Here is a 12745-nt window from a genome sequence, read left to right as displayed (position 1 = left end):
GGGTAGGTAGCTGCTCAATTTGAGCCAGGTGACTCAAATCTGGTGTCCCCGTCGTCACCCTCCACTACGAGCTCGAGCCATTGAGCGCCGCTGCACCAGCACCACCATATCTTGCTAGGAGGAGAGGAGACGGTACAGTGGCATGGGACGGGGAAACAACCGGAAGATGGAGGCGATGCAAAAGAGATGAGAGGAAGGGGGAGGTGATGGAAGGGGTGATTGGGCTTTATCCTCTCTTTTGCATCCACCTTCGCTAGTTTGGCATCCTGTGACTCCAGATGGCGTGCGGTCCGGAGCGCGCTAGCACGCACCCTCGAAATCAAGTCTTAACAAAAATTAGTGAACTCCTAAAAATAGAGAAGTGCAGCGACGAAACCAACACATCGGCCAAGGAGGAAAAAAAGCTATGAATGATGCCCTCTCGTTCGTCTGTCTCCATTTGACGCGAAAACAGAACGCCCCTCAACTCGATTGATCGGCATGGCTTCGGATCCGGAGGATGGCAGCGAGGTGGGTGGCCCTGCAGAGGCCGCATCGCCGGCGGAGGTGGAGGCGGGCGGATGCACCCACGCAAAGGTGGCTGCGCCGGCACCGGCGCCAGAGGGCGAGCCAGTAAAGGCACGCGACAGCAGCACCCACCAACAGGCTGGCGCTGAGTCGTCGACGCACCCCGAGGGCCTCTCCCTCAACTACGAGGTCAGAAATCTGGCGATTTTGTTTCCTGTTTGTGCGTTTGGGTTAGTGGGTTGGTCTGATCAGAGAAGCGTTGGTGTTCTTGATGCGAATTTAGATGAGAAGTTGTCGTCTTGGAGAGTCGTAAACAAATATGATTGTTGTAGTTGTACGTAGTCGTACATGCCATTTGTGTAAAGAAGGCATGCGAGGTGCCTGGCGGTATAGGTGCCCAGATGTAATTTAATTTTTGAATTTCCTCCTGTACACTCGACTGAAATCCGGCGATCTCTCAGTCGACGAGTTAAGTCGCTGAGTTAAAGCATGAGAAAGAGAATGCGTAGGACGCCTAGAACCGGAGGAAAAAGAAAGCACCGTGACTGTCCGATGAAAATCCGACAGTCGATTGAATAAAGTTTTGTTTTCATGTGACTGAGATATAGCAGCTTCCTTTAATTTTGATCATGTTTTAGTGGAAGCTAAGTCATTATTTATTTTCTCCAATTCAGAAGGTTCAAAACACTGTATGTTTCTAAGAAATTGTTATGGCGTAATAAATTTATTTCTACTTGGGTGAATGGACATCAGTTTTCGAGATTGAAGGCTTGATTGCGCAATGGATGAACGAAGATATGTGTACGGTTTTGCTTACAAGCGAAAAAAAGAAAAACTTTTGCCCTTCGGAGATAAACGGGTTGGACTGGTGTTACGGATTGATTTTGGTTTCGTGATGGTAAAAGTGTGGTTAAATCCCTACCGTATAAAATACGAGTTGATTCTCGTACCATCTCTTCTTCTTTTATCTAATAAAAACCAAAAAAATTCAAAAAAATAATCATTTTTATCATCCATCATTGTCCTCCACTCTCTCTATCTTGTTACCGGTTACGGATATAGAACCCGTTTTACTAATAAAAATAAATAAAGAAACTAAGAGAGAAATTAACGGATAATTTTATACTCCTTTTTTAGATTCCATTTGAAAATCTGAAATCAAACTACGATATCGCTCCTTATGTATTCATTCGGTAGTGCTCACATGGCATATCTATATCTTCATATTTTTAGTTTATACTCCATCCGATTGTAAATGTAGGTCGTTTTAGACTTGTACACAAGGATTAAGAAAGTAGATCAAATGACTTTGTTGTCCTTCATTTATTCTGCATTGAAAAAGATAACTCATTCATTTGTGAGAGTGGTAGTATTTATTAAACAAGAGCAAGATGGAAACAAAAGAGAAAAAAATGCATATAAGTTCGAGAATGATTTATATTTAGAGAATAATTGAGGAGGCTAAAACGATCTACTGTATCCAATATTTATATTTTCATCACAACGTATAGGCACTTGGCTAGTTCTAACTGAACCTAGAGAGAACTGTTGTATAAAAGAGTCTTAAAACTAAAAGCGGGTGCACAGGAAGTGCACATAATTTGCAGTGTAGCCCATTTTTCCATAATAGGTGCGAGTATGGAAATTCAGAAGTATACAGTATTCTTGTATACGAATAATAGCTATCGTTACTGCTAGAATGACAATTATTTTGGAGTTCATAAGTGGAGAAATTGTGCTAAAATGCTGTACTGATTCACCATTTTTGTATACATGTAAATTTTCTTATATATCAAAATTTCCAACTATGATGCTTTTCCGCACCTGAAACCAAGTTTGCTTTTACACACTTCCTATATTTCATCAAGGTTCCTGCCGGCGGTTTGATTCGAGGGGTGTTTTTCGTTGCCGGGTTTTGAGAAAGCTCTGCGAGAGGCAGGCCAGCTCTAGGAGCAGGGTTAGGGCAGTGAGGTAGTGGGGCGTCATCGGCCATGGGCATCGGGGAACGGCCGGTTGGCCAAGGTGGGGCGGGGGAATACGAATTAGTTAGGTTAACCTAGCGAGGGTAACGGATGTGGATCCAGCAGCAGGAACGCTACGAATGACGGCTAGGGGCAAGACGAGACGGGCACGAGAGAGCGGGGTGGGAGATTGAAGATGGCTATGAGCTGTTAGATCCATCCAATGGCTCACACGCGTCGCCGAAATTTTTTATAAAAACAGGTGTGTGAAGAATAGTATTTGCTTTACTTTTACGTATGTTGATAACAGGAAGCAAGAGCTCTCCTTGGAAGATTGGAATTTCAGAAAGGCAATGTCGAAGCTGCCCTTCGTGTGTTTGATGGAATAGACCTTCAAGCTGCCATTCAACAGTTTCAGCCATCGCTATCTGATAAGACACCGTCGAAGAAAGGGCGGACAAAATCAGAATTACCAAGTCCTGCCCCTCAAAATCCTGCTAGCCTTGTCCTTGAAGCCATTTACTTGAAATCATTGTCCCTTCAAAAGCTAGGAAAATCAACAGGTACAAATCACTAGATAAAATTAGACAACTACTTTCTTGTACTATTATCTTGTTCTCTTGAGTGACAGTTGCAAATACTTGTCGAACATGCAGAAGCTGCCCACCAGTGCAAAAGCGTCCTTGATTCTGTTGAAAGTATGTTCCAGAACGACACTCCTGATATCGAACAAAAGTTACAGGAAACAGTCAATAAATCTGTGGAACTTCTCCCTGAAGCCTGGAAACATGCTGGCGCCTATCAGGAAGCATTGGCTTCTTACCGACGAGCTCTTCTTAGCCAATGGAATCTCGATGACGAATGTCGCACAAGGGTTCAAAAGAGATTTGCCGCTTTTCTGTTGTATGGTAGTATAGATTGGAGCCCTCCCAACTTGGCTCAGCAAGCTGAAGGCTCTTTTGTTCCAAAGAATAATGTGGAAGAGGCTATCCTACTTTTGATGATAGTACTGAGGAATTGGTACCAAGGCAAGACCCACTGGGATCCGTCAGTGATGGAACACTTGACCTATGCCTTGTCGCTTTGTGGTGAATCATTGGTTCTTGCAAAGCATCTTGAAGAGGTTTTGCCTGGAATATATCCTCGTACTGAGAGATGGTGCACATTAGCACTTTGCTATTATGCAGCTGGTCAGAAAGATACCGCGCTGAATTTTTTGAGGAAGTCTTTAAACAAGCTTGAGAATCCAAATGATATACTTGCATTGTTATTAGCTGCTAAGATATGCAGTAAGGAGTGCCATCTTGCTTCTGAGGGTGTTGAATATGCGAGAAGGGTAGTCGCAAATGCTGGATCATCAAATGCTCATCTGGAGAGCGTGGGCCTCCATTTCTTGGGGAGTTGTCTAGGTAAGAAGTCTAAGATTGTTTCATCGGATCACCAAAGATCTCTCTTGCAGACAGAAACTTTGAAGTCACTTGCGGAGTCAATCGCTCTTAACCGCTACAATGTGGACCTAATATTTGACATGGGAGTTGAATATGCTGAGCAACGGAACATGCATGCTGCTCTGCGATGTGCAAAGGAATTTATTGACGCAACTAGTGGATCTGTTTCTAAAGGTTGGAGGTTGCTTGCATTGGTTCTTTCTGCACAGCAGAGATATTCGGAAGCAGAAGTGGCAACGGATGCTGCCTTAGATGAAACTGCAAAGTGGGATCAAGGGTCATTGCTGAGGATAAAAGCTAAGTTGAAGGTTGCACAATCATCACCGATGGAAGCAGTGGAAGCATACCGTGCCCTACTTGCTCTTGTCCAGGCCCAAAAGAATTCCTCTGGATCATTCAAGAATACTGCAGAGGTTTGTTTAATTGTTCCGATGCACATAAGTAACATTTAGATTCATGCAATGTACTCACCTTTCATTTTGTGAACCGTCGAATACTTATTGATTTGACACACACACAGATACACTAAGAAATAAACCTTTCCTTTATCTAGAGCATAATCAGCCTTTCCTATACTCTTCACGTACTTTTCGTCAGGGAGACAATGATATTGTTAGCGAGTTTGAAATCTGGCAAGGTCTAGCTAATTTGTACTCCAGTCTCTCATACTGGAGAGATGCTGAGATATGTTTGCAGAAAGCTAGAGCCCTGAAGTCATACTCTGCTGCAACACTCCATGCAGAAGGTGAGGCAAATTCATCTATACCCTTATGCTATTACCATTTCTATTCACCTTCGGTTTTAGAGTATAAGCTACTGTGTTTACGCCACCCAACACAAACTAGTTACCTATGATGCTAGGTACAAGATCCTAATCAAATATGAAATATCCAGATTCGAAAAAAAAAACTCTCCATTTACACAGTATGCGAATTCAAAGCCAATTCATGTATGCTCGTCCAGGTTACATGCATCAGGCGCGTGAGCAAACAAAGGATGCCCTGGCCGCCTATGTCAACGCATTCTCGACCGAGCTTGAACATGTGCCGTCCAAGGTGGCCATCGGCGCACTCCTCTCCAAACAAGGGCTCAGGTATCTACCAGCGGCAAGGTGCTTCCTCTCGGATGCCCTTAGAGTTGAGCCCACAAACCGGATGGCTTGGCTTTACCTGGGAAAAGTGCACAAGTCTGATGGGAGGATTGCCGATGCTGCCGACTGCTTCCAAGCAGCTGTGATGCTGGAGGAGTCGGATCCCGTGGAAAGTTTCAGCTCGCTCTCATGAGATGGTCAGGGCTTGAAGCTTCCTTCATGTTGATTTCTACCCACTTTTCTCTTGGTGCATAGTTGAAGGAAATTTTATTTCAGATGTAGGTTGTATTTAATATTGATATGCCTTTCTAATGTTTACTCTTTGTTGGCCATTCAACAACGTAAATTGTTTTCCATAACTGTAATTGGTTACTCACGTCTGTCATATAAATAAGCTGTTTTGTCTTTTTTTCTGATGGTTGCATTAGTTGTGCCAGTAAGTGTAACATCAGAAAATACTGTACTCTTGAAGTATGAATATCCAATCTCCATAATACATGTTACATCAAAATTATATGCTGTAGCCAGTCATGAGTATTGCAAAAATTGAGGTGGAGTTCGACAAAAATGAGGGCAGGCATTTTGAACTTCCAGTTAGGCTCATAGTTTGCATCTATTTTGGATGATATTGCTTTTGATTCTTGATGTCTCACTCCAACTAAGGCCCACCATGGTATTTCCTATGAAATGCATGAACATCAACCTGAATGAGGTAGGAAGTAGTGTTTGCTGATAGTAAATTTCGCTTTTCCATCCCCAGTGTTGTGCTATTAATTTTCATAATTATAGTTCTGGATGGTCTCGTTAAGTTGTTATTGACCTAACTGGAATCCATAGATTGTTTGAACAGAGATGTTTCAGATACTGCTAAATGGCGATTAGCTACTAATATAGCAAATTATGTGCAACTAGTGATCCTCCATCTTATGCTAGATTACATATGTTTGTTGGGACTCGCCGACCCACAGGATCACGCACACGACCACACGGACGACCAGCTCGTGATTGCTGATCACGTGAGCGATCGGAAAAAATCCAAGCACGAGTAGTCCGGAGATCTGCGAGTACAAGAGAGTGACCACACCTCCGATCAGTATATGCACTTAGACAGCATGAGCGACCAATCGAGCACGACTAAATCGAGAGAATAACTAATCTCATGACCAGTACTTTGCTCGACCACGCGAGCCTCCCAGTGAGAACACAAAGACAAATACTCGACGAGAACAACCACAAACGAAAGCTCTCTCTGGAGGAAGTTCTTGACTCTATTATCTTAGAACTTGCACGACTCTGTGTCTTGCTTATAAAAACTAGAGATTACAACTCATATTTATAGCGACCTGCTAACTCTGAATCCTAAACTGAATCGTGCCATCCCATGATCCCACTCCGACTCAAACTCTGACTACTCCCGTGAGACACTGCACGAACAAACTTTCCAAGTTACGACCAGGACTCCAGACTTCAATCGAGTCCCTGAGGCCCACGACTAGGATTAAGTCCAACATACTTCCCCCTAATCCTGATGTGGGCCAAGTTCACGAACTCCAATAGATGTTGCATGACCACCAGCTTCACCACCGGCAATGCCTTTGTCAGAGCGTCAGTTCGCTGCACCTCCATGCAGATGAAATCCACCTCAATCTGGCCTCCTTCGACGCATTCACGGATGAAATGAAACTTGGTGTCAATGTGTTTATTACGGCCATGAAACACTGGATTCTTCATCATAGTAATTTCCGATTTGTTGTCAACAAGAAATTTTACTACTTTGGACTCTTCTCCTGTTAGCTCCCCCAACCGACTTCTAAGCCACAATGTTTGCCATGCCACCTCCATTGCTGCAATAAACTCAGCTTCGCAGGAAGACAGCCACCATTTTCTGCTTCTGCGGGTTCCATAACACCAAATTCTCATTGATATAGAAAGCCATACCTCCAGTACTCTTTTTGTCATCCATGTCATCGGCCAGATCACTATGCATGTAGCTGGTGATCACCTCTGTTTCTCCTCCTCTGGTATACACAAGACCATAATACATGATACCATTCAAATACCCAACAATTTGCTTCACTGCCTTGTGATGCATCACTGTGGGCTTCTCCATAAATCTGCTTGTCACCCCGATAGCAAAAGACAGATCAGGTCTTATATGGAGTAAATACCACAAGCAATCGATGATGCGACGATACTCAGATTCATCAACGGTTGTCCATCTGAATCCTTATGCAGTTGTGCCCTTTGTTCCATGGGGAATTTTGTGGGATTGCAAGCCAGCATACCGAATTGACCAAGAACCTTCTTCGCATACACTGATTGCATGATTGTAATTCGCCCATCTCTTCCGCTACCTGAGATAGTAATTAAGCAATCTAAGATCAGTCATCTCGAACTCACTCATCATCTTCTGCTTGAATCCCATGACTTCTTCTGGACTTTCTCCTGTCACAATGAGATCATCAACATATACTCCAATAATGATTCCAGCCCGACTTGTTCCTCTTGTGTATATGGCATAATCATGTGTACATTTGCTGAAACCAATCCATTTCAAGCTCATGTCAAGTCGTATGTTCCATGCATGTGGCGCTTGCTGGAGTCCATACAACACCTTGCTGAGTTTGAGCACAAGATGTTCTTTGTTCTTCACTACAGATCCCTCCAGCTAAGCCACGTATACTTCTTTTTTGAGCTCTACATTTAAGAATGCCGATTTGACATCAAGATGATGAATCTGCCAACCTCAGTTGGAAGCAACAACAAGGATGACGCGCACGTTGTCCAGCCTAGCCACTGGCACAAACACTTCTTCGAAATTGATCCCTTGCCACTGCACATATCCCTTTGCGACCAACCTTGCCTTGTGCTTGATCACATCTCCATCTGAGTTCTTTTTCATTTTGTAAACCCATTTGAGCCCAATTGGCTTGTGACCAGCTGGCAACATTGTGAGAGTCCATATATCATTCTTCTCTATGGACTTGATCTCCTTGGCCATGGCATCCTCCCAGACCAGCTCTCCAGGAGCCTCGTGGTAGGAGGACGGCTCCTCCATCTCCATGAGTATGGCCTCTGCTTCCAGGTCTTCATCAAGGTTCACCTTTGGAGCATCTCTCATGATTTCATTGATGTTCCTGTAATGAACATGTCCTTCATCTGTGCTGCTCCTCCCGCTCGGCAGCGGTGTGGCTCGATCATCCACCGGTAATTCAAGTGCCAGCAGCACCACTTGAGTGGTGGGGGTTGTTGGAGAGGTGGCTGTCGTGCGTGCCACAGCACGTGTCCTAGTTGCTGGCCCTTCCAACGTCACCTCATCGACCAGTAGAGTTAATGAAGGAGCTCGATCACCATGTGCCGCGGGCGTAGGCCCACTTGCTGAACCACCCACGAATAGCACAGTGTCACCCACCACCAGCTCAGTGCTAATTGCCTCCTCAACATCAAAATCAGACAGCTCCCTACTGCCTGCACCTGTATACCAGCTTCACTCCATGCTTTCATCAAATTTAACATCACGACTTACATGAATTTTTCCACGCCTTGGATCAAAGAGATGATGCGCCTTGCAGCCGTCTTGACGCTAAGATACACCATCCGCTGGCTTCAGTCGTCAAGCTTCTTCAAGTGTGGTGTTGTTACCTTTGCATGTGCAATGCAGCTGAACACATGAAGGTGTGCCAAATGCAGCTTCCTTCCATTCCAAACCTCGAACAGAGTGCAATCATCCAACGCCTTCATCGGCAAGCAATTCAGCAGATACACCGCGTGCCACACCACATCCTCCCCCCCAAAAAAAATCTTCCAAGCACGTTCACGCTCTTGAGGGGGGACCTTTCCATCATCATCATGGTCCTATTCCTCTACTTCACCGCGTCGTCTTGCTATGGTATGTACGGCGCGGTGAGGCGCCGCTCGATCCCGGCCTCCTCGCATAGCCGGGTGAACTCACCAGAGAGGAATTCCGCACCGTGATCAGTCCTCAACATCTTAATGCACTGCCCACTCATGTTCTCGGCCTGCAACTTCAATTTTCTGAACACAGAGTAGGCTTGGTCCTTCGACTTGATCAAGTACACCCATATCCACCGAGTACAGTAACATTAAATAAATGTTACCAGCGAGAGTCGAAGGTGTGATCGGCCGTCAAATGTCAGATGTAGCAGCTTGAGTGTTTTCTCTGCCTTGAAATTAGCCGCTGCCAGGAACAATTGCCTCATCTACTTTGCCAGAAAAACCCTTGACATAACTGATTCGGGTGTATGATCAGCGTCACTCCCACCACCATCTCTTTGTCAACAAGTAGCTTCATAGCTGCGAAGTTGACATTTCCGAGCCTCGCATGCCAGAGCCACCCTGGGTCTTGAAAGCTGGCTCAGAGACACACCGACATTGCTTGATGCAACTCGATATTGTAGAGGCGATTTGGAGTTCTCCTCACTTTCATCAGCAACCGCGCAGGACTATTATCATACACTCGTAGATGTTCAGCATCCATGATCACCTTCTGTCCAACTTTGGTAAGTTGTCCAAGGCTGATGATATTGCTGCACAGTCTTGGAATGTAGTAGACCTATTGCAATAGCCATTGATCACCGTTCTTGCCGCTGAACATGGCAAACCCTAACCCCATGATCTGTATTGTGGAGCCATCCCCGAACTTCACCTTGCCAGTGACACCTTAGTCTAGCTCTCTGAACTTCTCTTTGTCACTGGTCATGTGATTGCTGGCCCCATTGTCCAGGTACCAGACCTCAGAGCTGGAGCCTCCCTCCATTTTGTCGCGTAGTTTCAGCTTCAACTTCTACTCATTCAGCAACATGACATCCCACCTCTGTTGCAGTCCCAATACTGACTCCTCTAACACTGCAAGCAGTAAGGCCGACTCGATGAATTTGTTATACATTCTGATCATGTATGGCCTAAAGAATTTGTTATACATTCTGAGCATGAATTGCTGAAACATATTAGGAGCCAAGCTAAATTGAATAAACGACATGCTAAATGGGTCAAATTTATTGAGTTTTTTCCATATGACATAAAGCATAAGAAAGGAAAGGACAATATGATTGCTAATGCGCTTTCTAGGAGTTATACCATGTTATCTCAACTTAATCATAAGATTTTTAGTTTAGAGACTATTAAAGAATTATATGCTGCTAATTAAACTTTAAAGAAGTGCTTGAACATTGTAAATAAGAAAAAAACATGGAATAAATATGTGCTGAATGGAGGATTGCTCTATCGTGTTAACAAGCTATGCATTTCAGCTAGCTCCATTCGTCTTTTGTTATTACAGGAGGCACATGGAGGAGGATTGATATCACATTTTGGAGCAAAGAAGACTGATGATGTGCTGGCTGCCCACTTCTTTTGCCCAAAGATGAGACATGACGTCGAGCGCAAAGCTAAGTCTCACTTAAATCCACATAGTCTTTATATGCCTCTTTCTGTTCCTAGTGCACCATGAGAGGATATTTTTTTGGATTTTGTTTTAGGACTGCCTAGTACAATGAGGGGGAGAGATAACATATTTGTAGTTATGGATAGATTTTTCAAAAATGGCATATTTTATACCTTGTCATAAGAGCGATGATGCTACAAACATAGCTGATTTATTTTTCAGGGAAATCGTTCGACTACATGGAGTGCCTAATACTATTATCTTGGATCATGACACAAAGTTTGAGTCACTTTTGGAGATAACTTTGGAATAAAGTGTGGACAAAGCTATTGTTTTATACTACATGTCTTCCCCAGACCAATGGTCAAATAGAGGTTGTCAACTATACCTTATTGACCATGTTACAAGTTGTTCTAAAGAAAAATTTGAGAATATAAGAAGAGTGTTTACTGCATATTGAGTTTTCTTACAATAGGTCGGTACACCACACCACCAAGGTAAATCCGTTTTAGGTAGTGTATGGTTTTTATCCCCGTGCTCCTATTGATTTACTACCTTTGCCTACTTCTGAAAGACTTAATTTGGATACCAAGAAATGTGCTGAATTTATTCTTAAGTTGTATGAGACAACTAAAAAGAATATAAAGAGCATGACTAAAAATTATAGGATTGCTGGAAGTAAAGGTAGGAAGGAAATAAAATTTGAACCGAGTGATTTAGTTTGGTTGCATTTGAAGAAGGATAGGTTTTCAGAACTAAGAAAATTAGAGTTGATGTCTAGAGCTGATGGACCATGTAAGATAATTGAGAAAATCAATGATAATACATACAAATTGGACCTACCTGTAGATTTTAGGGTTAATTCCATATTTAACATTTCAAATTTGAAGCCCTACTAGTGAGAAGAAGAGCTTGAGCTGAGGATGACTCCAATTCAAGAAGGGGAGGATGATGGGCCCATGACTCCTTCAGATACGATCAATACTATTAATATTCCTCAAATCATAACAATTAGACCACCAGGTGAACTCGTTTCTCGCTGTTCATGCTTCATTGGATGGATTACAACTAAATTCTTGTGTTATTTTATTGCTTAGGAACATAGGAGAAACACCACAACCTTACCCGGACGTCACCCCTCGAAGGCCAAGTCTACTCGGACTCGAGGCTGAGCTCTAGTCATGGTCGTGGTCATGGTCGTGGTCGTGGTTGAGTCTTAGGACAACACGTTAGTAAAACAAGCATAACTCTCTCATACGAAGTCCATTTTAGTCAATCTTGGATATTCTAAAAAGCCTACGATGAGCCCTTTTCAATGGATATGAGCTCGACCAAATATTCCTTATAGTGTAGTCAGAGTCGAAGGAATAAGGTGTTGCATCACCGTTTTAAACCCTGTCGGGTCTTGTAATCCTGTAGGGGTCGGAGTCTAGGTTGTGTAGGCCTCTTTCCATGGTTACACAATCCTAGGTCTACCTCCTCACATCTCCTTATATATACATAGTAGCCGTCAAAGTTTAGGCTTAGGTTTAGCTTAAATTATTCTATTTTACACAGTTTCACCGTTTATCGGTTTGTTAAAGCCCAATTCGAGTACTTCATTGGTAATTAGCAATATTCAAATTTTATCTACCTATTCTTTCTTGTGTTCTCGATTCGCTTGCAGGAAAAGCCTTCTTGGCAATATCAACCGCATCTTGGCAGGGTTGATAACCACAGAGTAGTGGTGTAGTGGTTGCGAGGGTTCTCGATCTGTCCTGGTCAGAGCCTTTGGATCATCCATGTCGAAACTCCACCAATCAACTTATCATATTACCTTCGCAAGATAAGGAAAACACGCATCAAGCACCCCTGCCTTGTGTTCCAACGAGGTCTTGCACTACCTCGTCCGGTCTGGAGTCTATCTGATTGACTTATTTTGCCTCGATGTGTACTCGAATGCTTCGGTTTTTTTCACACACTTTGGCTTCTCCCTCGACTAGCCAGCATTTACGTCTCTACTTGAGTTTGGCTTTGACGTTTGAAATGCTGTTAACTCACTTTTCCTAAGAAGATGGTCCATCTCAGAACTTGCATATTCCTCCATCTTCTTGAAGAGCTCATGTACACGCTCTAGCCTCTTGCGTGTAAGCTTTTCTGTCAAAAGTCCTCCTCTGATGCCCTGGATAACAACATCGATGATGGTATCTTCGCTCAAGCCCTTCACCTGGCAGCGAACATGCACAAAGCGATGCATATAGTTCTATAGTGTCTCTATTGGCTGTTGCTTGACTGCGAAGAGGTCGCCGACGATAACCTTCTCTACTTGATTGCCTTGGAAATTACTATAAAGGGC

General features: G+C 43.6%; 1 protein-coding gene across 1 annotated transcript; it reads left to right on the top strand.

Annotated features, from left to right (window-relative positions):
* The first annotated feature begins 383 nt into the window (after positions 1-383).
* Positions 384-5378, top strand: LOC133900712 (protein NPG1-like). Its single transcript, XM_062341932.1, has 5 exons — positions 384-696; positions 2779-3031; positions 3125-4329; positions 4514-4661; positions 4880-5378. The coding sequence occupies exons 1-5, from the start codon at positions 481-483 to the stop codon at positions 5197-5199; spliced, it is 2142 nt and encodes a 713-aa protein (XP_062197916.1). The 5' UTR covers positions 384-480; the 3' UTR covers positions 5200-5378.
* The last annotated feature ends 7367 nt before the right edge of the window (positions 5379-12745 follow it).

Source organism: Phragmites australis, chromosome 19 (genome assembly GCF_958298935.1).
Source record: "Phragmites australis chromosome 19, lpPhrAust1.1, whole genome shotgun sequence".
In the NCBI taxonomy this organism is placed as follows: Eukaryota; Viridiplantae; Streptophyta; class Magnoliopsida; order Poales; family Poaceae; genus Phragmites; species Phragmites australis.
The sequence above is the reverse complement of the archived record's forward strand: the minus strand, read 5'-3'. Positions and strand labels throughout refer to the sequence as shown.

Bases quoted from the DNA above. Each gene is read 5' to 3' on its own strand.
- LOC133900712 (XM_062341932.1), top strand. From the start codon at position 481: ATGGCTTCGGATCCGGAGGATGGCAGCGAGGTGGGTGGCCCTGCAGAG. The intron at 4,330-4,513 runs GTTTGTTTAATT...ACTTTTCGTCAG, and splicing joins CATTCAAGAATACTGCAGAG to GGAGACAATGATATTGTTAG. The intron at 4,662-4,879 runs GTGAGGCAAATT...ATGCTCGTCCAG, and splicing joins TGCAACACTCCATGCAGAAG to GTTACATGCATCAGGCGCGT.